The 26406-nt window shown below is 46.3% G+C and overlaps 2 protein-coding genes across 7 annotated transcripts in view; both read right to left on the bottom strand.

Annotated features, from left to right (window-relative positions):
- Window positions 1–11780, bottom strand: part of LOC149432257 (zinc finger protein 777-like) — a 34038-nt gene extending 22258 nt beyond the window's left edge. The window contains exon 1 of one of the 3 annotated variants that reach the window (XM_089665322.1): window positions 11682–11780. The gene's annotated coding sequence lies outside the window, so the exon portion shown is untranslated. Of the gene's footprint in view, window positions 1–5221; window positions 5316–5471; window positions 5492–11681 lie in introns of those variants that run through there. The other 2 variants (XM_089665324.1, XM_089665323.1) reach the window with 2 other exon arrangements.
- A 7957-nt stretch (window positions 11781–19737) lies between these two features.
- The window catches only part of LOC149432258 (uncharacterized), a 48453-nt gene continuing 41784 nt past the window's right edge, over window positions 19738–26406 (bottom strand). For 3 of the 4 annotated variants that reach the window (XM_089665314.1, XM_089665313.1, XM_089665311.1), the window contains one exon: window positions 19738–21533. In XM_089665314.1, coding sequence (XP_089521440.1) covers window positions 21274–21533 — 260 coding nt within the window. In that variant the 3' untranslated portion in view covers window positions 19738–21273. The remainder of the gene's footprint in view (window positions 21534–26406) is intronic. The other variant, XM_089665312.1, reaches the window with a different exon arrangement.

Consider the following 26406-nt stretch of genomic DNA (forward strand, 5'->3'; position numbering starts at 1 on the left):
ACTCTGCTGACTGATAACTACTAACACCACACTCTACTGACTGATAACTACTGACACCACACTCTACTGTCTGATAACTACTAACACCACACTCTACTGTCTGATAACTACTGATACCACACTCTACTGACTGATAACTACTGACACCACACTCTACTGACTGATAACTACTGACACCACACTCTACTGACTGATAATTACTGATACTACGCTCTACTGACCGATTATAACTGACACTGTACTCTACTGACCGATGAATACTGATACCTCACCCTACTGACTGATAATAGCCGACACTACAATCTACTGATTGATAATAGCTGACATTACATGCTACTGACTGACACTGACACCGCACTCTACTGACTGATAATAGCCGACACTACACTCTACTGACTGATATTACCTGACACTACTGACTGATAATTACTGACACCGCACTCTACTGACCAACAATAACTGATACTGTACTCTACTGAATGATAATTACTGACACCGCACTCTACTGACTGATAACTACAGATACCAAATTCTACTTACTGATAATAGCCAACACTGCAATATACTGACTGATAATAACTGATACTACGCTCTACTGACCGATTATAACTGACACTGTACACTACTGACCGATAAATACTGATACCGCACCCTACTGACTGATAATAGCCAACACTACAATCTACTGACTGATAATAGCCGACACTACAATCTACTGACTGATAATAGCTGGCATTACACTCTACTGACTGACAATTACTGACACCGCACTCTACTGACTGATAATAGCCGACACTACACTCTACTGACTGATATTACCTGACACTACACTCTACTGACTGATAATTACTGACACCGCACTCTACTGACCAACAATAACTGACACTGTACTCTACTGACTGATAATTACTGATACCAAACTCTACTGACTGATAATAGCCAACACTACAATCTACTGACTGATAATAACTGACATTGAACTCTACTGATAATAGCTGACACTACACTCTACTGACTGACAATCACTGATATCACACTCTACTGACTGATAATAGGCGACACTACACTCTACTGACTGAAAATCACTGATATCACACTCTACTGACTGATAATAGCTGACACTACACTCTACTCTCTGATAACTACTGACACCACACTCTACTCTCTGATAACTACTGACACCACACTCTACTCTCTGATAACTACTGACACCACACTCTACTGTCTGATAACTACTGACACCACACTCTACTGACCGATTATAAACGACAAAGACTACATAACTACATGTTACTGACTGATAAATACTGACACCGCACTTTACTGACCAACAATGACTGACACTGTACTCTACTGACAGATAATTACTGACACCGCACTCTACTGACTGATAATAGCTGACACTACATTCTACTGACTGATAATTACTGACATTGAACTCTACTGATAATAGCCGACACTACACTCTATTGACTGAATAGCCGACACTACTCTCTACTGACTGATAATAGCTGACACTACTCTCTACTGACTGATAATAGCTGACACTACACGCTACTGACTGATAATAGCTGACACTACATGCTACTGACTGATAACTACTGATACCGCACTCTACTGACTGATAATAGCCGACACTACTCTCTACTGACTGATAATAGCTGACACTACACTCTACTGACTGATAATAGCTGACACTACACGCTACTGACTGATAATAGCTGACACTACATGCTACTGACTGATAACTACTGATACCGCACTCTACTGACTGATAATAGCTGACACTACACGCTACTGACTGATAATAGCTAACACTACATGCTACTGACTGATAACTACTGATACCACACCCTACTGACTGATAATAGCTGACACTACAATCTACTGACTGATAACTACTGATACCACACTCTACTGACTGATAATAGCTGACACTACAATCTACTGACTGATAACTACTGATACCACACCCTACTGACTGATAATAGCTGACACTACAATCTACTGACTGATAACTACTGATACCACACTCTACTGACTGATAATAGCTGACACTACACTGTGCTGACTGATAATTACTGACAACACACACTAGTGACAGATAATAACTGACACTGTACTCTACTGACTGATAATTACTGACACCGCACTCTACTGACTGGTAACTACTGCAAAGGCACTGTACTGACTGGTAATTACTGACACCACACTCTACTAATTGATAATAACTGTCACTGCACCAGGGGCAGACTGACAACTCATAGGGCCCCCGGGCAATAGGGGATCATGGGGCCCGTGCGTCCTTGCACAAACTCCAAATAGCCTATGAAAAAAAATCTCATGGGGCCCCTTACTGACCCCAGGCCCTGGGGCAGTGCCCAAGTTTCCAAATGGTCAGTCTGCCCCTGCAGTGAACTATGATAAATGCTAATTAGTGACATCGCACTCTGGGTGCAGCAGTGTGCTAAGAAGAGTACAATAGAATATATTGGGATAACTAAGGAGGATACTAGGGGTGCAGCAGTGTTCTATGGTGTCAGCTGTCACCTCTCTATAGTGTTGGGCTGCAAGGTGCAGTAGAGTAACACGGGGTATCTAAGTAGGGTGTTGGGGTGTCAGCTGTCACCTCTCTCCAGTGTTGTGGTATAGCAGGGTGTTAAGGGGTGTAGTAGGGTACATTAGGGTCTCATGGGGTATTTCATTAGGATATTGGGGGTGTAGTAGTGTGTGGATATGTCAGCTGTCACCTCTCTCCAGTTTTTGTTAACATTAGGGTGTTCTGAGGTGTAGTAGGGGACTGTAAAGGGTGCATCATGGTTTTGGGGTATCAGCCGTCACCTCTATATAGTGTTGGAGTGTAGTGGGGTGTTATAGGGAATAGCAGGGTGCTGTGTATAGTGTAATGGGGTATATCAACGTGGTGTTTGGGTATCAGCTGTCACCTCTCTCCAGTGTTGGAGTACAGTAGGTTGTTATGGGGTGTAGTAGGGTGTTGGGGTGAATCATGGCTTTGAGGTGTCACCTGTCATCTCTCAATAGTATAGGGATGCAGGCAGGGTGTAGTGGGGTGTTTTAATGACTAACATGGTGTAACTGTGTATGTCATTGGGATGTTGGGGTGTCAGCTGTCACCTCTCTCCAGTGTTGGGGTATAGTAGGGTGTTATGGGGTGTCAATTGTTACTAGGGTTGCCACCTGATCCCCTTAAACACATATTAATGACACGGATTCTGAGGATAATTCAATGCAGATAAGGTACTAAGTGAGTTTAATTATATATGTGTCATTAATATGTGTTCGGGTTTAAAGGGATCAGGTGGCAAACCTAGCTGTCACTTACCTCTGTGTTGGGGTACAGAAGGGTCTTATGAGGTGCAGTAGGGGTGTTGGAGTGTCAGTTGAAATCTCTCTCAAGTGTTAGGGTACAGTAGGTTGTTATGGGGTGTAGTAGGGTGTCTCAGTAAGGTGTTGGGGTGTTAGTTGCTGCCTCTCCCCAGTGCCGGGATGCAGGGTGTAGTGGGGTGTTATAGGGTGCTGTGTAGGGTGTAATGGGGTATGTCAATGGGACATAGGGTGTCAGCTGTCACCTCTCTCCAGTGTTGGGGTATAGTAGGGTGTTGGGGTGTCAGCTGTCACCTCTCTCCAATGTTGGGGTACAGTTGGGTGTTAGTTGTCACCTCTCTCCAATGTTGGGGTACAGTTGGGTGTTATAAGGTGTTAGTTGTCACCTCTCTCCAGTGTTGGGGTACAGGTGGGGGTTATAGGGTGTCAGCTGTCACCTATCTCCAGTGTTGGGGTACAGTTGGGGGTTTCAGGGTGCAGTAGGGTGTCAGCTGTCACTTCTCTCCTGTGTGGGGTACAGTAGGGTGTTTTAGGATGCAGTAGGGTGTCAGCTGTCACCTCTCTCCAGTGTTGGGGTATAGTAGGGTGTTATGGGGTATAGTAGGGTGTTGGGGTGTCAGCTGTCACCTCTCTCCAATGTTGGGGTATAGTTGGGTGTTATAGGGTGCAGTAGGGTGTTGTCACCTCTCTTCAATGTTTGGGTACAGGTGGGGGTTATAGGGTGTCAGCTGTCACCTATCTCCAGTGTTGGGGAACAGTTGGGGGTTATAGGGTGCAGTAGGGTGTCAGCTGTCACTTTTCTCCTGTGTTGGGGTACAGTAGGGTGTTTTAGGATGCAGTAGGGTGTCAGCTGTCACCTCTCTCCAGTGTTGGGGTACAGTAGGGTGCTATGGGGTGCAGTGTCAGTTGTCACCTCTCTCCAGTGTTGGGGTACAGTAGGGTGTCAGCTGTCACTTCTCTCTAGTGTTGGGGTACAGCAGGGTGTTATGGGGTGCAGTAAGGTGTCAGCTGTCACCTCTCTCCAGTGTTGTGGTATAGTTGGGTATAATTTTGTACAGTAGGATGTCAGCTTTCACCTCTCTCTAGTGTTGGGGTACAGCAGAGTGTTATGGAGTGCAGTAGGGTGTCAGCTGTCACCTCTCTCTAGTGTTGGGGTACAGCAGAGTGTTATGGAGTGCAGTAGGGTGTCAGCTGTCACCTCTCTCCAATGTTGTGGTACAGTTGGGTATAATTTGGTGCAGTAGGGTTTCAGCTGTCACTTCACTCTAGTGTTGGGGTACAGTAGGGTGTTATGGGGTGCAGTAAGGTGTCAACTGTCACCTCTCTCCAGTGTTGTGGTATAGTTGGGTATAATTTCGTACAGTAGGATGTCAGCTGTCACCTCTCTCTAGTGTTGGGGTACAGCAGAGTGTTATGGAGTGCAGTAGGGTGTCAGCTGTCACCTCTCTCCAGTGTTGGGGTACAGTAGGGTGTCAGTTGTCACTTCTTTCTAGTGTTGGGGTACAGCAGGGTGTTATGGGGTACAGTAGGGTGTCAGCTGTCACCTCTCTCTAGTTTTGGGGTACAGCAGGGTGTCAGCTGTCACCTCTCTCCAGCGTTGGGGTACAGTTGGGTATAATTTGGTGCCGTAGGATGTCAGCTGTCACTTCTCTCTAGTGTTGGGGTACAGCAGGGTGTTATGGAGTGCAGTAAGGTGTCAGTTGTCACTTCTCTCTAGTGTTGGGGTACAGTAAAGGGGTCTGTGTAGGGTATCATGGGGTGTCTCTGTAAAATATTGGGGTGTCAGCTGTCACCTCTCCCTGGTTTGGGGTATAGTAATGGGTCTGTGCACGGTGTCAGTGGGGTGTTATGAGGGTGTGGAGGTGTCAGCTCTCACCTCTCCAGTGTTTTATCCTTCTAAGCAGAAAAAATTAGGCAAGAAGCTCATATCTGCTGCGCACGCGCAGTGTCAGGCAGCGCACCGAACGGGCTGACATTCCGCGCATGCGCAGTGATATGCAGACGGCAGTATAGCTAGGGCTATCGACGTTCCGTGCCTACGCAGTAATATGCAGCCGGCAGTATAGCTCGGGATAGGGACGTTCCGAGCATGCACACGCAGAAAGAATTAAGGAAGAAGCTCATACCGGCCGCGCACGCACAGTTAGGCAGCCAGGCAGCGGACAGGACGGGGCGATTTACATTCTGCGCATGCGCAAGCACGACGCCGCCGCGGCCATATTTATTGTGGGCAGAGCTATCTTTAAAAAGTCAAGAAGCAGCAGTCTCCGCTATACTTCCGAACAAGCCCTTAGTTACATCCAGCAGCGGCACCCTTAGGGCTCATTCACATGTAAAGCTGGGGGGGGTGTTAAAACCCCATGGTTGAGTCACTGTTTTACCACCCCTACCCCCTTGGCACCCACCAAAAAGATGCACACATGCCACAGCCGGAATTACACCCCGTTGCTTTTGGTGGGTGCTACCGCCTTGTCAATCGTGACTCATTCAAGTAAATGAGGCCTCTCTGCAACCATAACTGCATACTTCTGCGGGGTCCAAGGGGTTAAAGCAGGGGGTGAGAAAGCAGCCCGCCACTGCCTGTTTAACTCCTTGTTTGCTGTACTGCACAAGGCTGCAGGGCACTTGCAGAGCGGCCTCATTCACTTGAATAGGTCATGATTGGCTGGTGCTACACCCACCAACCAGGACAGGGTGTAGGTGTGACGATTGTGCGCACTAGAGACATGGACGCTGTACATGACAGCCATCTTGTTAGGTCTCAGCCATGATCTCTCCTGACCTCCCTCCTCCCTTTACAATGGAATGCATAGAGGGGCGGACTGGCCATTTGAAAACTCGGGCACTGCCCCAGGGCCCAGGGTCAGTAGGGGGCCCCATGAGATGCCCCTGGTACCTTTTTCATAGGCTTTTTTGAGTTTGGGCAAGGACACAGGGGCCCCATGATCCCCTATTGCCCAGGGGCCCCATGAGTTGTCAGTCTGCCCCTGAATGCATAGCTATAAGTTGAACGGAGGTCAAAAGGATCTCTTGTCCTAAATAAAACACAGAGAGATAAGCTCCAGGGCTGTAAACCGTTAATCAGTCTGGTTCCAGGGGGTCTGCATGAAAATCACTTTCCTCTGCCCGATCGTAAAACAATAACTCAGTCATGACCTGTTAGGCCATTAGGGCTAGAGCGTGCCTTAAACCATACATTCCACAGGAGTCATTTTTCATACAAATTCATAAACTTCAGCAGGAACTGGGCACATTAATATGAAGTATATATTCGAATAGACCATTTTAATATGAGTCACATGACACCTTACATCACTATATTAGTATCTACAAGAGAGAAGAAGCAGTCTCTTTTATCCTGGGTGGCAAGGGTACGTTATGTTTGGTATCTTTGCGTTTGGAATATAATTCTAAATATTAATCTGCCAGTTGCTAGGATGCTACCTGTACCTATTGAAGGTTATTGACCTTAGTATGAAATTGTAAGGGGTTTGGTCATAACCTTGGTTACCCCCTAACACCCATCCCCAAACTGGATGAGTGGTCATTTGTTCTCCAGAGACACCCCTTTGATATGACAGAAAAAGACTGACAGGCCTGGAGAAAGACAGCTGTCGTTTAACATCTAACAGACTTGAGAGCCTAGGCAACCTTTTTGTTCGGACAATTGGACTCTGCTCAAACCAAGGACATTGCAAGTATTCTGCCTTCTGAACTCCTTTCTTTTATTTCTCTGTTGTTCTCTTTATATCTTTGTTACATCTTTTTCTGTAAATATTTTAATTGCACCATATTGACCTTTTTAGTAATAAATACTATTTTTTGAAAAGTGTTGAAACTGTCTCTAAAGCTTTTAATGCAAACTAAAGAATCCCTGTCTCTGAAGAGTGCTCCTGTATGTAATAATCCTCTGAGTATCCCCGTCTCTGAAGAGTGCTCCTGTATGTAATAATCCTCTGAGTATCCCTGTCTCTGGAAGAGTGCTCCCGTACGTAATAATCCTCTGAGTATCCCCGTCTCTGGAAGAGTGCTCCCGTACGTAATAATCCTCTGAGTATCCCCGTCTCTGGAAGAGTGCTCCCGTACGTAATAATCCTCTGAGTATCCCCGTCTCTGGAAGAGTGCTCCCGTACGTAATAATCCTCTGAGTATCCCCGTCTCTGGAGAGTGCTCCCGTATGTAATAATCCTCTGAATATCCCTGCCCCTGGGAGAGTGCTCCCGTATGTAATAATCCTCTGAATATCCCTGCCCCTGGGAGAGTGCTCCCGTATGTAATAATCCTCTGAATATCCCTGCCCCTGGGAGAGTGCTCCCGTATGTAATAATCCTCTGAATATCCCCGTCTCTGGAGAGTGCTCCCGTATGTAATAATCCTCTGAATATCCCCGTCTCTGGAGAGTGCTCCCGTATGTAATATTCCTCTGAATATCCCCGTCCCTGGGAGAGTGCTCCCGTATGTAATAATCCTCTGAGTATCCCCGTCTCTGGAGAGTGCTCCCGTATGTAATAATCCTCTGAATATCCCCATCTCTGGAGAGTGCTCCCGTATGTAATAATCCTCTGAATATCCCTGCCCCTGGGAGAGTGCTCCCGTTTGTAATAATCCTCTGAGTATCCCTGTCTCTGGAAGAGTGCTCCCGTGTGTAATAATCTTCTGAGTATCCCTGTCTCTGGAAGAGTGTTCCCGTTTGTAATAATCCTCTGAATATCCCTGCCCCTGGGAGAGTGCTTCCGTATGTAATAATCCTCTGAATATCCCTGTCTCTGGAGAGTGCTCCTGTATGTAATAATCCTCTGAATATCCCTGTCTGTGGTGACAGTGTGTTACAGACGCTTATACTAATATCATAGTGTTACTGCTAAGATTTGTGAGTTTCCTCCTTCTCTGTAAAAAGGTGGTGGTGGCAGTGTGAAGGGTTAATTGCATAATTAACCTGACCCAGTAACCATCACTCTCAGGCTGCTGGCACATAGATTGTAGTCCCGCGAGCTGGAAAATCTTTGTCCAGGGCGCAGCTGAGAGTGGCATTGTTACGTAAGTGACAGCGTGGTGTGAGATCGGCTGGTCCTTCGGTCACCAGTTGGTGAGAAGGGCTGGGGTCGGACGCCGCGTTTCACCACAGTAGGAGTGGGCGCTACAGAGGAGGCATCCACCTATGCGGCTCTTGTTAACTACTACAGCTCCAACTTTACAAGTAGTCCCTCTGCATTGCAATCTGTTTGATATGACAGAAAAAGACTGACAGGCCTGGAGAAAGACAGCTCTCATTTAACATCCAACAGACTTGAGAGCCTAGGCAACCTTTTTGTTCGGACAATTGGACTCTGCTCAAACCAAGGACATTGCAAGTATCCTGCCTTCTGAACTTCTTTCTTTTATTTCTCTGTTGTTTTATTGTTCTCTTTATATCTTTGTTACATCTTTTTCTGTAGATATTTTAATTGCACCATTTTGACCTTTTTAATAATAAATACTATTTTTTTGAAAAGTGTTGAAACTGTCTCTAAAGCTTTTAATGCAAACTAAAGAATCCCTGTCTCTGGGAGAGTGCTCCCGTATGTAATAATCCTCTGAATATCCCCGTCTCTGGAGAGTGCTCCCGTATGTAATAATCCTCTGAATATCCCTGCCCCTGGGAGAGTGCTCCCGTATGTAATAATCCTCTGAGTACCCCTGTCTCTGGAGAGTGCTCCCGTATGTAATAATCCTCTGAGTATCCCCGTCTCTGGAGAGTGCTCCCGTATGTAATAATCCTCTGAATATCCCAGTCTCTGGAGAGTGCTCCCGTATGTAATAATCCTCTGAATATCCCCGTCCCTGGGAGAGTGCTCCCGTATGTAATAATCCTCTGAATATCCCCGTCCCTGGAAGAGTGCTCCCGTACGTAATAATCCTCTGAATATCCCCGTCTCTGGAGAGTGCTCCCGTATGTAATAATCCTCTGAGTATCCCTGTCTCTGGAGAGTGCTCCCGTATGTAATAATCCTCTGAATATCCCCGTCCCTGGAAGAGTGCTCCCATATGTAATAATCCTCTGAATATCCCTGTCTGTGGTGACAGTGTGTTACAGACGCTTATACTAATATCATAGTGTTACTGCTAAGATTTGTGAGTTTCCTCCTTCTCTGTAAAAAGGTGGTGGTGGCAGTGAGAAGGGTTAATTGCATAATTAACCTGACCCAGTAACCATCACTCTCAGGCTGCTGGCACATAGATTGTAGTCCCACGAGCTGGAAAATCTTTGTGCAGGGCGCAGCTGAGAAGGGCATTGTTAGGCAAGTGACAGCGTGGTGTGAGATCGGCTGGTCCTTCGGTCACCAGTTGGTGAGAAGGGCTGGGGTAGGATGCCACGTTCCACCACAGTAGGAGTCGGCACTACAGAGGAGGCATCCACCTATGCGGCTTGTTACCTACTACAGCTCCAACTTTACAAGTAGTCCCTCTGCATTGCAATCTGTTTGATGATCTGGGATGGCGTGTTAGGAACACGTGACCGAGATCTACCAGTCACCTGGCGACGGTCTACTGCTGGATCACCATCTACTGGTTGCTGGCCTCCAATATAGAGGAAGACAATGTAAACGCTTGGGATTCCAAACATCCCAGGCAGCAACATGGCTGGGGTTTGTACTGATAACCCCACCCCCTACTTACAGCCCCGCCCCAAACTACCTCTACCGCCACCCTCCTCCTCACCTATGAGATCAGGTGTAACAGTAAAACTAGGGTTGCCACCTCATCCCTTTAAAACCGAACACATATTAACCACTTCAACACCGGGCACTTATACCCCCTTCCTGGCCAATTTTCAGCTTTCAGCACTGTCGCATTTTGAGAATTGCGCGGTCATGCAACACTGTACCCATATGAATTTATTATAATTTTTTTCACACAAATAGAGCTTTATTTTGGTGGTATTTAATCACCGTTGAGTTTTTTTATTTTTTGCTGAATAAAAAAAAAAAAACACTTGAAACTTGAAAAAAAAATGCACTTTTCTTAGTTTCTGTTATACAATTTTGCAAATAAATAACATTTCTTCTTAAATTTAGGTCAAAATGTATTCTGTTGCATTTATTTGGTGAAAATAATAATAATAATTGAATTTGTATTTTTTTTCAAATGTTTCTATTATTTTTTATTAAAGTTTTTCTTTTTTTTACTATTTTATTTTTCAGCACACTGTGCCCACAGCCATAGTAACATTGGACTACTCTGGGCAAGTGATCAGGTTTTTTTCTTTTTTTTTTTTTTACACATTATGATTGCTCATACCAATGTATTTCATGGATATTTGCAATCATTGTTACTGAATGATTCAGTCTTTTGTTATGATTAGCTGTGATTGGGCAAAGCTGATCACATGATACAGATGGACTGTGATTGGCCCTTTCTGTATTATGTGACTGCCTTGACCAGTCACAGGTAACAACACAGTTGTATACAATGAATGGCATGACAGGAAGCCATCCATTGTATACAATTGACATGTGATCTGCTGTGACTGGTCACAGCGGTCACATGACACTGGCAACGGGCCGGTGTAGTGATATGTGATTTGACAGGTACCGCTCCCACTTCCAGTTTGATTGCCTAGGCAACTGGAAGTGGAAGGTGTCCTCCTCCCTGTAGTCTTTTGGGACATGTGACAGGTCCCAGAAGACTACAGGACCATTCAGGAAGCGCAGCACTACTCACGCATGCGCAGTGGGTACCCGGCTGTGAAGCCGCAAGCTATCACAGCCGGGTGCCCACATTGAAGGTTCCAGGAATACAGGATGGCCTGTGAAACGGGCTGCGGGGGACACACCACAGGACTGAGGGACAGGTGTCTGTTTTTTAAAAATCAGCAGCTACAGTTTTTGTAGCTGCTGACTTTTATTTTTTGACAGCATAAGTGGAACCCCGCTTTAATATGTGTTCGGTTTTAAAGGGATGACGTGGCAACCCTAAGTAAACCGTGTATCCCGTGAAGACTGGTATCGCCCGCAGCTACTGCACATGTGCAGGATCAGTGACGCATTCAGGGAAAACTAGCCAAGCGCCGAGCTCCAGCCGAGGATTTCCCTGAAAGCAGTTAACGCCTTCAATGCCGGGCGCACAGAGGGGATACAGGATGTGATTGGCGGCGGAAGCTCAGCCATACGAGGACAGGTGTCATCTCCATTCATCCTGGGGGGACACACAGGGGAGGGGGGCAGGATTTCACGGCCATTCTGCAGGAGGAGAGCAGACAACTATAGACAGCATGCTCCTTTTAGTACAGCTTTCAATAAACACCTTCCAGGTACACATGGTAATGGATGTTAGAAATGAGATGAGGATTTTCCTACCATATAGATGCCATTGGGGTCTCTAATCCCCCCACCATTCCTCCTCTGCTAGATACTGCTAGTGATGGTGGGAGGAGCTGTGCAGAGCTGGCACGTCACTTCCCGTCACTGTGCGAGCATCTGCGATGAGGGTCTGGCTGCAGAATGGAGCTCCATTTTCCACAGGAAACGTGTGATCTCCACTCCTTTTTTTTTTTTCTTTTTAGTGAACTTTAATGTAACAAACAAGCAGAGGCTGCAAAGTGGAGCTCCACTCAACAGGAAACATGTGACCTCCACTACGCTTTATTTATTTATTTATTTCAGGAACAATTGAGTACTGTCCGTGATACTTTTTTTATTTGCACTAACATATATTTTGAGGACAAGCTTTTGGGGAATGTCCCCTTCTTCAGGTCTAAGCAGTACTCATTTATTTCAGGTACTTCTATAGCGCCGTCAATTTACGCAGCGCTTTACATATATATTGTACATTCACATCAGTCCCTAACCCTCAAGGGGCGTACAATCTAAGGTCCCTAACTCACATTCATACATACACATACTAGGGACAATTTAGACAGGAGCCAATTCACCTACCAGCCTGTCTTTGGAGTGTCGGAAGAAACCCACGCAGACACAAGGAGAACATGCAAACTACAGGCAGGTGGTGCCGTGGTTGGGATTCGAACCAACAACCCTAGTACTGCCAGGCAGAAGTGCTAACCATTCAGCCACTGTGCTGCCGAGAACTTTAACGCACTTTACGCTAGGTTCACACCCAGGGGCGGACTGACAACTCATAGGGGATCATGGGGCCCCTGTGTCCTTGCCCAAACTCAAAAAAGCCTATGAAAAAGGTACCAGGGGCATCTCATGGGGCCCACTACTGACCCCCGGCCCTCGGGCAGTGCCCGAGTTTCCAAATGGTCAGTCCGCCCCTGTTCACACCAAAGTGTTTTCCACAGCGTTTTGCAGAAACGCACTACAGTCCATTTAACATGATTTGCTATGGGACAGGTTCACATTTCTGCGTTTTTACCCGATGTGTTTTTTGGAAAGGGTCAGGGACTTTTTTTGAATGTATAAAGTGGAGTTGTGATTTTACAGACTTCAATGGAAACGCTGCAGCAAAGCATGTAGTGCGTTTTTGCTGCCTTTTTGCCACGTTCTGATGCATTTTGCATTTTAAATCTGTCTAGCAACAAAAAACAAATGTAAAAAGCATCAAAAATGCAGGTGCAAAAATGCAAACTGCAATGCAAAACACAATGCAGAAACATGTCAAATGCAAACTGCATAGGTGTGAGCCTAGCCTTGATGTAACAATCAACCAATGGACACAACTCAAGGAAGTGGAGGTCACCCGTGTCCTGATCACATATATCCTTTTTATACTTTTCAAAGGGCTCTGGCTGCAGACTGGAGCTCCACTCTGGACAGGAAACATGTCACCTCCACTCCAACTTTGTTTTAGTGAACTTTATTGTAACAACCAATCTATGGCTGCAGAGTGGAGCTCCACTCAGAAAGAAATATGTGATCTCCTCTCCACTTCTTTTTTAATTTAATGATCTTTAAAATATCAAAATATAGACTTAACTCGAGAGGCTGCAGACTGGGGGTGGAGGTCACATGTTTACTGTCGAGTGGAGCTCCATTCTGCTTGTCCGTTACAATAAAGTGTTACTAAACCCCCAACAGTAAAATCAGTCTGTATATTCAGTAAAGCATGCTTGTTATACTTACTGTGGAACATAATGGTTTAATCCTCTGCATTGTGTAAAAAGGCTGTTTGATCCTGTCTTCTCGGATCCTCCTCTTCTTCCACTGTCCCCCTCTTATCGCCTAAAAAGACATATCATGTGGAGATATATAGTGAATGAAGGGTCCAGGGAGACCAGATATAGTGAATTCAAGGTCCAGGGAGAGCAGATAGTAAATGCAGGGTCCAGGGAGACCAGATATAGTGAATTCAAGGTCCGGGGAGAGCAGATAGTGAATGCAGGGTCCAGGGACACCAGATATAGTGAATGCAGGGTCTGGGGAGAGCAGATATAGTGAATGCAGGGTCCAGGGAGAGCAGATATAGTGAATGCAGGGTCCAGGGAGAGCAGATATAGTGAATGCAGGGTCCGGGGAGACCGGCTACAGTGAATGCAGGGCCTGGGGAGACCACAAATAGTGTATGCAGGGTCCGGGGAGAGTGGATCTAGTGAATTCAGGGTCTGGGGAGAGTAGATATAGTGAATGCAGGGTCCGGGGAGACCAGATATAGTGAATGCAGGGTCCATGGAAACCGTATATAGTGAATGCAGGGTCCGGGAAGACCAGATATAGTGAATGCAGGGTCCAGGGAAACCGTATATAGTGAATGCGGGGTCCGGGGAGACCAGAAATAGTGAATGCAGGGTCCGCGGAGACCGGATATAGTGAATGCAGGGTCCTGAGAGACCGGATATAGTGAATGCAGGGTCTGGGGAGACCAGATATAGTGAATGCAGGGTCCTGGGAGACAAGATATAGTGAATGCAGGGTCCTGGGAGACAAGATATAGTGAATGCAGGGTCCAGGGAGACCAGATATAGTGAATGCAGGGTTCTGGGAGACCAGATATAGTGAATGCAGGGTCCGGGGAGAGCAGATATAGTGAATGCAGGGTCCAGGGAGACCAGATATAGTGAATGCAGGGTCCGGGGAGAGCAGATATAGTGAATGCAGGGTCCATGGAAACCGTATATAGTGAATGCAGGGTCCGGGAAGACCAGATATAGTGAATGCAGGGTCCAGGGAAACCGTATATAGTGAATGCGGGGTCCGGGGAGACCAGAAATAGTGAATGCAGGGTCCGCGGAGACCGGATATAGTGAATGCAGGGTCCTGAGAGACCGGATATAGTGAATGCAGGGTCTGGGGAGACCAGATATAGTGAATGCAGGGTCCTGGGAGACAAGATATAGTGAATGCAGGGTCCAGGGAGACCAGATATAGTGAATGGAGGGTCCTGGGAGACCAGATATAGTGAATGCAGGGTCCAGGGAGACCAGATATAGTGAATGCAGGGTTCTGGGAGACCAGATATAGTGAATGCAGGGTCCAGGGAGACCAGATATAGTGAATGCAGGGTCCGGGGAGAGCAGATATAGTGAATGCAGGGTCCTGGTTTTAGTAATACTTTAAAGTACACTAAAAATGAAAAAAAAAAGTGGGACTGGAGGTCACATTTTCTGTAGAAAATGGAGCTCCATTCTGCAGCCAATTGACATCTGCATCTCCCACTGGAAACTACAGTTCCCATGATTCTATCTGCCATGCTCAGTCTAGTCTCCATAACACACACCCACCTGTCAATCAATAGCTGGGCGTGTCTTGTGATCCCAGCCAGGTGACTGCCAATGCTGCCAGTAACATCTACAAGACAGTGGTGGAACTACCAGGGTCGCAGCCAGACTTGCCACCTCATCCCTTTAACCCCTTCACGCCGAAGGGTAAACAAATCTTAAAGCCTAAGCACAATTTTGCAACGTTGACATGTTATTAAAACCATCCATATCATCACAACTACTTTATTTATCCGGGTGGATTATATCTTGTTTTTTTTTTTCAGGACAAATTGGGCTTTCATTTTGTGGTGAATGGTAATGGATATCTCCTGATTTTTTTTTATTATCAAAGGAAAACTGACCCAAAATAGTAAAAAAAAAAACTATTTTGTTAAGTTGTATATTTCTTGCTACAACCATAACCAATCACTAAAGAACTCAAAATAATTTATCTTGCTCCAGATGATCGCTGTAATACCACATATGTGTATGTTACAGGGGCGGACTGACAACTCATGGGGCCCCCGGGCAATAGGGGATCATGGGGCCCCTGTGTCCTTACCCAAACTCAAAAAAGCCTATGAAAAAGGTACCAGGGGCATCTTATGGGGCCCCCTACTGACCGTGGGCCCTCGGGCAGTGCCCGAGTTTCCAAATGGTCAGCCCGCCCCTGGTATGTTAGTTGTTGTTTGTACCCGTAGTATGGCCCAGAAACAACGGTGCGCATTTTGCTTTTTTTTTATCCTGCTACTGACACAGTAATTTACAAAAAAAAAAATCCTGGAAAAATTTTTTTTTTAAAAAGAACTGACCCTGACCTTGGCTCAAACATTAACCCTGCCACTGACCTAGATCAAACCTTGATCTAGGTATATTCATTTTTTTTATAATTATTTATTTTTACAAAAACACAATTTTTCTCTCTGAAAGGACAGACAGACAGACAGACAGAGAGAGAGAAAGAGAGAGAGAATGCTTCTCTTTCCTCCATGGGAGCAGTGCTGAAGTGGGTCTCCGTTTATAAACGGCCCCTGCATTCACTGCCTGTGCACGCTCCCTTGGAGGTCCCGATTCATGTGATCTCTGACTGGCCAATCAGTGATCACAGGAATAAACAAGATGTCACTTCCTGACATCATTGCTTACCGTTAGTATAATCTGTGAATGATCAGAGATCACATGGTACAGGGCTATTCACAACAGCCTTGTACCATGTGACAAGCTGTGATGTGACCAATCACAGCTCTCACAGTATTACTCAATGGCTGCAAGAATGCAGCCAGAGAGAAGGAGAAATGATTGCTTTTACAGCCTTTATGGGTGTAAAAGCAATCAGTGTAACACAAAAAAAAAAAAAAAATCTTCATCGCCCCCCACGAGTAGTACAGTGTCACTATGGTGACACTGTACTGCTGGGGTAACAGTATGTTAATAATAATGCTAGTAATAATAATAATAAATAATAATAATAAAAAAAAACAAATAATATAAAAAAATACAATAAAATGTGAAAATTTTTTTAGAAAAATTATAATTTTTGGTTATAAACTAATTTGGGTTACTTTTTTTTTTACTAAGAAGATAGTTGAATACATTTTGGACAAGATTTATGAAGATTATTTATTTGCAAAATTTTAGAAGAAAAACACTTTTTTTTTTCAATATGTTTGGACTTTTTAATTTTTAATCCCAGTGGTGAGTATATACCACCAACATAAACTTTTATCTGTCTAAAACAAATGCTAAAAAATTCATAGGGGTACAGTGTTGCATGACCGCGCAATTGTCATTCAAAGTGTGATAGTGCTGAAAGCTGAAAATTGGCCTGGACAGGAAGGGGGTGAAAGTGTCCGGACTGGAAGTGGTTAATTCCACAGGTTCTGGGGCTGATTAAGGTGGTAATTAAACTCAATTAATACCTTATCTGCATTGAATTAACCTCAGAACCTGTGTAATTAATATGTATTCTGCTTTGAAAGGGATGAGGTGGCAATGCTAGCCGCAGCAATGGCACATACGACTGGGCCCTGGCATTCTGCTCCTGCAAGGGGGCCCAAGACAGCAGGAAAGATGTCCGGTTCCAATGACTTTCCTGGTGGGGGCACCAGTAACACTGCCTCGCAGCTTGCACAGGGTATTTCGGGTCCCACACTCTGCGATTTGTATGGCAGCTGCATCTCTCTTTCTCCCCCACCCCTGCCTCACACTAAGGCTAGGTTCACATCTATGCAGTTTGCATTTAATCCGTTTCTGTAGTGCTTTTTGTGGTGCGTTTTGCATATGCGTTTTTATGCATTTTGAGGGGTTTTTTTGCCAACTTTTGCTGGGCAGATTAAAACGCAAAAAAAAAACCACATAAAAAACGCAATACATGTATTTCTGCAGCGTCTTTATTGAGGACTATTGAACCAACACACAATTTCTTTCTTTCTGCAGCGTTTCCATTGAAGTCTGTAGAACCAAAAACGCACCTTTTTACATTCAAAAAAGTCCCTGACCCTTTCCAAAAAACGCACCAAGTAAAAACGCGGAAATGTGAACCTGCCTCATAGGAAATCATGTTAAATGGACTGTAGTGCGTTTCTGCAAAATGCAAAGCGCTTAGGTGTGAACCTCGACTGAGGCTAGGTTCACACCTATGCAGTTTGCTTGTGATCCGTTTCTGCAGTTTTTTGCGGTGCGTTTTTGTACATGCGTTCTGCTGTGGTTTTTTGCCAACTTGTGGTGGGCACATTAAAAGGCAAAACGTATCACATTCATTTCTACAACGTCTCCATTGAAGTCTATTGAACCAAAACGCAACGTTTTGCATTTAAAAAAAATCCCTGACTTTTTAAAAAATAAAAAAGCACCGGGTAAAAACGCAGAGAAGTGAACCTGTCCCATAGGAAATCATGTTAAATGGACTGTAGTGAGTTTCTGAAAAATACAAAATGCACCATAAAACACTTAGGTGTGAACCTAGACTAAGGCTGGCCATGCATTATACAATTTTCTTGAGATATTTGGTTTAGATTTACCAAAAACCATATAATAGGAGGTCAAACCCAACAACACTTTCAATTGTATCCAATTAGGCGGGCTCTTGCACTACATAGTTGAAGGTAAATCTGGTGCAGAAATTGGACAGAAAATTGTATAATGTATGGACAGCCTAACACACGGACTGCAGCCCCCTCCTCTCGGCTCCAATGTTTTCCTATACACAGCTTTACATGTCCTGCTCTGATCTGAATGCGGTACACCTGACAGTTGCAGGGGAAGGGGGGAAGTTGTCACAGAATTCCTATTTATTATTTCAGGTACTTGTATCGCACCATCAATTTATGCCGCGCTTTACATATATATTGTACATTCACATCAGTCCCTAACCCTCAAGGGGCGTACAATCTAAGCTCCCTAACTCACATTCATACATACACATACTAGGGCCAATTTAGACAGGAGCCAATTAACCTACCAGCATGTCTTTGGAATGTGGGAGGAAACTGGAGTACCTGGAGGAAACCCACGCAGGCACAGGGAGAACATATAAACTCCAGGCAGGTGGTGCGGTGGATGGTATTCGAACCAGCAACCCTAGTACTGCCAGGCAGAAGTGCTAACCTTTTAGCACCATTTAGGGGGTAAGAGGATGCTGTATGTGCTAGGAGGCACTTTGGGAGGGGAGAGGACTTGTGCTTGGTTGGGGTCAGGAGTGGACTGACAACTCATGGGGCCCCTGTGTCCTTGCACAAACTCAAAAAAGCCTATGAAAAAGGTACCAGGGGCATCTCATGGGGCCCCCGGGCAGTGCCCTAGTTTCCAAATGGTCAGTCCGCCCCTGGTTGGGGTTCAGATCTTATATTCAACCCCCCCCCCCCTTCTAGCACATATCCTCTCCCCTCCAAAAGTGCCCTCTAGCACATACAACATCCTCTTACCCCCCCCCCCCCCAAATCACTGCCAGTATTCTTTGACAACTTTCCCCCCTTCTTCAAGAGATGCCGATTACAGTGGGGACAACTGTGATGTCTGGGATCCCAGGCACTTCGCTAGAGATTCGGCCCCTAGTGCCCACCCAAGCGCCCCCCAGGCAAGTTAGTAGAACCGAGTACTTGTTCTCAGAGCTCTCTTCCTGCACCACTGCAGCTCATATCCCCGAGGGGTATGCTGGTTCTCTTGTCATGGGTGATCTGCTCAGGGTCCACTCGCTGAGCCTGTCAGGAACATCCTGTTTAAAAGCCTGTTGGAAGCCGGGAGTGCAGGCCTTACATGCTGGGAAAATCTATAACATTTATGGCAGTGCCTAAATACAGGTAGAACACAATGGGGGAACCACCAGGGTTACAAGGGTTGCACATGTGACTGAACCCTGGCGATCCGCCACCGTGGGGGACCCAAGATGGCAGGAAGGGGGCTGCTGCGTGACAATAATAAAGAGCCCCGGAGGGAAGGGGCCCTGGGACCAGTGGTCAGGAGGGCCCTTCATGGTTTCATGCAGCGGGGCCCTGAAGGTTGTACTTACACCTCTGCTACAAGAGTTACCCATCCTTATGGGTAGAAGGGTGATTTTATTTTTGTTAATTTGACCCATTTATTTATTATTTATTTCAGGTACTTATATAGCACTGTCAATTTATGCAGCACTTTACATATATATTGTACATTCACATCAGTCCCTAACCCTCAAGGGGCGTACTATCTAAGGTCCCTAACTCACAGTCATACATACACATACTAGGGACAATTTAGACAGGAATCAATCGGATATGTTTTAAGGTTTCAATCTGTTTTATTAATATTTAAAGGGAGAGAATGAGAGAAAATAAGAGATGAAAAAAAAGAGAAACAAAAGATGGAGAGAGAGGGAAACCTTATCTGAATGTAGGGATAAAAAATGCTCAGGAGCGTGAATTATCCAGGGCACAGGGCTCGGCAGCGTGCATTATTCAGGGCACAGGGCTCAGGAGCGTGCATTATCCGGGACAGAGGGCTCAGGAGCGTGCATTATCCGGGGCACAGGGCTCAGGAACGTGCATTATCCGGGGCACAGGAGCGTGCATTATCCGGGGCACAGGGCTCAGGAGCGTGCATTATCCGGGGCACAGGGCTCAGGAACGTGCATTATCCGGGGCACAGGGCTCGGGAGCGTGCATTATCCGGGGCACAGGGCTCGGGAGCGTGCATTATCCGGGGCACAGGGCTCGGGAGCGTGCATTATCCGGGGCACAGGGCTCACAGCGTGCATTATCCGGGGCACAGGGCTCGGGAGCGTGCATTATCCGGGGCACAGGGCTCACAGCGTGCATTATCCAGGGCACAGGGCTCACAGCGTGCATTATCCAGGGCACAGGGCTCACAGCGTGCATTATCCGGGGCACAGGGCTCACAGCGTGCATTATCCGGGGCACAGGGCTCAGGAGCGTGCATTATCCGGGGCACAGGGCTCGGGAGCGTGCATTATCCGGGGCACAGGGCTCGGGAGCGTGCATTATCCGGGGCACAGGGCTCGGGAGCGTGCATTATCCGGGGCACAGGGCTCGGGAGCGTGCATTATCCGGGGCAAGGGCTCGGGAGCGTGCATTATCCGGGACACAGGGCTCGGGAGCGTGCATTATCCGGGGCACAGGGCTCGGGAGCGTGCATTATCCGGGGCACAGGGCTCGGGAGCGTGCATTATCCGGGGCACAGGGCTCACAGCGTGCATTATCCAGAGCACAGGGCTCACAGCGTGCATTATCCAGGGCACAGGGCTCACAGCGTGCATTATCCGGGGCACAGGGCTCAGGAGCGTGCATTATCCGGGGCACAGGGCTCAGGCGCGTGCATTATCCGGGGCAGAGGGCTCGGGAGCGTGCATTATCCGGGGCACAGGGCTCGGGAGCGTGCATTATCCGGGGCACAGGGCTCGGGAGCGTGCATTATCCGGGGCAAGGGCTCGGGAGCGTGCATTATCCGGGACACAGGGCTCGGGAGCGTGCATTATCCGGGGCACAGGGCTCGGGAGCGTGCATTATCCGGGGCACAGGGCTCGGGAGCGTGCATTATCCGGGGCACAGGGCTCGGGAGCGTGAATTATCCGGGGCACAGGGCTCGGGAGCGTGCATTATCCGGGGCACAGGGCTCAGAAGCGTGCATTATCCGGGGCACAGGGCTCAGGAGCGTGCATTATCCGGGGCACAGGGCTCAGGAGCGTGCATTATCCGGGGCACACGTCTCAGGAGCGTGCATTATCCGGGGCACAAGGCTCACAGCGTGCATTATCCAGGGCACAGGGCTCACAGCGTGCATTATCCAGGGCACAGGGCTCAGGAGCGTGCATTATTCGGAGCACAGGGCTCAGGAGCGTGCATTATTCGGAGCACAGGGCTCACAGCGTGCATTATCCAGGGCACAGGGCTCACAGCGTGCATTATCCGGGGCACAGGGCTCAGGAGCTGCGTTTCTTTAACTGACAATTGCACGGTCGTGCAACGCTGCATCCAAATGAAGTGTATGTCCTCTTTCCCCACAAATTGAGATTTCTTTTGGTGGTATTTGATCACCTGTGCGGTTTTAATTTTTTGCGCTATAAACAAAAAAAGACAGATAATTTAAAAAACAAACAATATTTTTTACTTTTGCTATAAAACATCCCATAAAAAGTTTAACAAATCAAATTTAGGCCAAAACTATATTTTGCTCCATGTCTTTGCTACAAAAAAAAAAATCCCAATACGTGTAAATGAATTGGTTTACGTGACAGTTATAGCGTTTACAAATGGCGGTATATATACTGGAATTTTTTTTTATAGTAGTAATGGCGGCGATCAGCGACTTATAGCGGGACTGCAGCAGCATTCTGACACTGGGGGGGAACTAACTGCCACTGACATCCCCAGTGACACCAATACAGTGATCAGTGCTAATAAAAAGCACTGACACTGTACTAATGACACTGGGCAGGAAGGGGTTAACTTTTGGGCAAAGGGTTAACTGTGTGCTGTGTGTGTTTTAGGGAGACATGCTGTGCAGGGGGATACAAAGCAGCATGCCCATGCTGACAGGAGAGAGATCGGTGTGGTTTACACACAGGTCCCCCCCCCCCGTCAGCGATCGCCAAGTGCCGGCCAGGAATGTCAGTGGTTGTGGGAGGTGTGAATCAACCTGAGGTAATTGTAGGGGTCAGTGCTTGGAGGTGGGGGGGTTTAAAATCTGAGGTGATGGTAGGTGTCAGAGGTTTGGGAGTGTCAATCTGGGGTGATAACGGGTGTCAGTGGTTGGAGGTGGTGGGGGTTTGAAATCTGGGCTGATGGTGGGGGTCAGTGGTCGGGGGTATCAATCTAGGGTAACAGGGGTTGCCACTGGTTGGGTGGTGTTAATCTAGGGTGATGGTGGGAGTCAGGGTTCAGAGATGGGTGGGTTCAGTGTTGGGGGCAGGGTGTCAATCTGTGGTGATAGAGGATGTCAGTGGTTGGGGGTGTCAGCCTGCACCCCTCAGTGTGATTTGATCCCCCAATAAATTATTGTACGATCTCTGTGTGTTGATTGGTTTATTCCCAGTCCTGGAGGACATTTCCATTCATGTACAGAAGGTGGCCCCCCCATGTCACACAGCTCTGGTGGGTTTTCCCCGCAGTTCAGTGTCCGGCGGGTTTGGTGCAGGTTACCAACACTTTCCCATAGACTTCCATTAGAGGGGGAGTTTTCTGAAAGTGTGCCAAAAGAAGGCGGGTCCTACAGTTCATCAAACGTTCCCCCTCCCCCATCACAGTGTACACTGCCTTCCAAAGGACAGACATTGCACTACAGAAGATGGCTCAGTTGCTCCACCCAAAACTGAAATCAATAAAACTGTTCGCTAAACAGCACATATACAGTATGTGGTCCCATTCCAAAGACATTACAATCCATGTGAATATCCAACAAATTCATAATGATTCTCAATCACTCCACCCATAACTGAATATATGACACCCCCTCATATATGTGGTTTCCTTCTAAAGACATAACAATCAATGTGAATATCCAACAAATCCATCGTGATTCTCAATCACTCCACCCAAAGATAAAACCTAATAAACACCCCACACAAGTGTCACATTTGTATAATGTCCAAATGACAAAGTGCATTTCAAGCAGATCTTCAAGACGTGTGGCTCCACCCAATACTGAAGATACAGCGATGTGTTCATTCCTCCTCTGCTGGCAGTTATCACTTCCAGGCTATGATGTGTCAGTTGGCTGTCACTGTGTCAATAAAGTTTTGTTGAAAAAAAATGTTTGAACTGTGCAACTGTCAGTATGAGGTCATCACAGTGCAGCAGAGGCTGTGTCAATAAAGTTTTTGTACAAAAAAGAAACTGTCACAGTGGAGCAGAGGCTAAAAATAGAAGCCAGCAGAGGCAGAGTTCAGTCTACAAGTGACTGTTGTGGTGAACACATCTGATCTGAAGACATCTGATTACTACCAATAGAAATTCTTGGTGTATTCTACCATCTGATAGCAGAAATGGTGAGAAACACCCACCGCACTACAGGAGGGAGGGCATCTCCCAGAAGGACAAGGTTGGGCTTCCTTTGCAACAGTCCCTGCAAATGGCTGAGGTCATTATTTGCAGAGGAAGATCAGCCAAAGACGACGAATGAAGACATTAAACTCAAAGAGACGGAGGAACAGAAGAAAGACGAAGTGGTGAAGGAGACTGAAGATGAAAGACTTGAGAGAGAAAGGTTAGAGGAGCGGCATCGTGAAATCGTTATAAAACTTCAGTCATGGGCCAGAAGAAGCTTGGAACAACAGCGATTCCACGATTTCATGCATAGTGAAAACCCATCGCCGAGCTCGGTCATCCAGTTTTCTAAATGCTTGAGCCCCCATGACCCAAACTTCAATCTGCAGCTGCGGATGAACACATTGAACGTGGAATTAACGTCTCATTCTAAAACCCTCAATGAACAGAGGTGTGAGATGGACAACTTGGACATAGAAATCGCAGCTTTAGTGAAAGAAAATATCACTCAACAGGATCTCGTCTCCAGATTCAAAAAACTAAAGCCTAGCAATAAGGAGCAAGTTAAAGAGGCCATAGCCAAGCATAGACAGGAGGCTCGCGAGGACAGGAAGAGAAGTGAGAGGCTGGAGTCCTATGAACACCTCTTCTACTATCTGCAGACGGATCCAGCTTACCTGACCAGACTCATGGACCAGCTGACATCCTATAGTGATATTATCACATTTACAAGCAGACTGCTCCTCCAGCTCTACAACTACGGCAAAACTCCACGAGAAGAGTACTATTTCCTGAAATTGATGGAATTTGCTCTTCGTAAAGAAGTGGAAACCAAAATTGCTAGCGTTCAGGACATATTTCAGGGAAAATCACAGATTCTAAAGGTCATCAAATATTTTTACACCCAGAAAGCAAAGTACAATCCCGTAGTCAACGCGCTGACTCGGGGAATAATGGACACCTTGAGAATCGATGATAGACTGACCTATCCAGACTCTAAACACAAGAAGCGGACCAAGCTAGAGAAAAAAATTCGAAAACTATTCAGCCATAAAATTGATGTATATGCCCTGACGGACACATTCCTACAGGACATATTCTCATCTGTGAACAAGATTCCTTATGGGCTGAGATACCTAACCAAAGTCCTCCAACAATCTTTGCTAAGCAAGTTTCCAATGGTAGGTGAAGATTTACTGTCGGAGTCTGTTGGCTATTTCCTTTCTCAGTACCTCCACACAGCCATAGTGGAACCGGATAAATTTGACATGTATGTAGGTGAATTTTCAAACCAGAGGAACAACTTATTGTTCATATCTTCAATCTTCTGCATGACCATGCATCCCTTCTCTGCCAACACAGATCAAGCGCCTGGATTGGACAACTATATCAAGAAAACCTCCCAAAAGCTCGGGAGTTTCTTTAAGCAAGTTCTGAACACTATAGAACCAGAGAAAAAATTCGGCTTTACCAAGTACGCTGACGCAATACAGACTCCCCAGATAATCATACATGCAGGGGACATCATCTATACACATACTCTGCTTTCTATGTATGAGAAGGCTGTATTTTGCGACCACGGACTTTCGCCAACCGCGGACATTGTGTACCAAATGTATAAGGGTATTGGACCGGTCCCTCCACTTAACGAGCTTGAGGCCACTCATGGAGCTGCCTATAACAAGACAAGGAAAATAACTAACATCCCCCTATCTTTATACAGCAAATTACCTCCGCTGGAGAATTTGGATGGTGAAACAGAGAAAGCCAAGGTTTCCACCATGAATTTGGTCCTACAACTTATGGCTAAGACACCTGAACAAAAACTCCAAGAGATTCTGACGCTCGAACAGGAAAAGAAGGAGAAGGAGGAGAAGGAGAAGGAGGAGAAGGAGAAAGAGGAGGAGAAGGAAGAGAAGGAGGAGAAGGAGGAGGAGGAGGAGGAGAAGGAAGAGGAGGAGGAGAAGGAAGAGAAGGAGAAGGGGAAGGAGGAGGAAAAGGAAGAGAAAAAGGAGGAGGAGGAGGAGGAGAAGGAAGAGAAGAAGGAGGAGATTGTAACAGAAAGCACAACTCCCACCGACACTAAAGGTGCAAATGAACAGGAAGGATCCTGTTCAACTGAAAATCAAGATGATGCCTCTCAGGAATCTATAACAAAAACCGTCACCGCAAACCTGCAGATTTTGCAAAAAGCCGGTTACTTCACAGAGGCGACATGCTACGAAGAGGTCACCAACCTAATTCGCAATGAAATCAAAGGGAAACACGAACTTCGTGAGAGAAGAGCAGCTGAGGTGAAAATCAACGAGCAGGCGTTAGCTGATGTCAAAGACACCTGTGAAGATATGAAGGGCATCATAGACCTGTACAAGAAGTATAGGAAAAACTGTGTGGACGACTTGCTGGGTGAAAAGTCAGGCTTTGCTGGAAAGGTTCCAAGGATCCATTATACAGAAGATATGACTAAATACACGGCCAAAGATCTATTTAAGAGAGGTGTCATAGTGAGCACACACGGGAAAATCAAGAAAATGAAAAAGGAAATGATTTATATAAAAGTGGTTGGTGAAGACATATATATCGATTTGGACGACAAATGTGAAAAGATATCGATTTTGGACATATTACGTGCTCATCATAGCGGTAATCCAAGGATGAAGATCTTCCATTATGACATCGATGTTGGACTGTTTCTGTTTCTGCTTTGCAGCAACCTTTATGGAAGGCTGGACATGGATGAAGTTTAAGCTGGCCATACTGGCTGAATGACAAAAGGCAAACGCATTGGAGGTGGAGGCAGGAATCCTCCCTTCTGCGCTACTGTATTCTGACAGCGGGGACTCCTGATTGGTGGCAGCGCTGATTAAAACTAAATTTCCCAACAAGACCTTTCGACATGGCCGGATCTAGGGGGGGGTGCTAGGGTGGGCTGCCGGAGAAATAACAGCG

This window comes from Staurois parvus, unplaced genomic scaffold, assembly GCF_062004578.1.
Source record: "Staurois parvus isolate SC_StPar_1 unplaced genomic scaffold, SC_StPar_1.0 ptg002181l, whole genome shotgun sequence".
NCBI lineage: Eukaryota > Metazoa > Chordata > Amphibia > Anura > Ranidae > Staurois > Staurois parvus.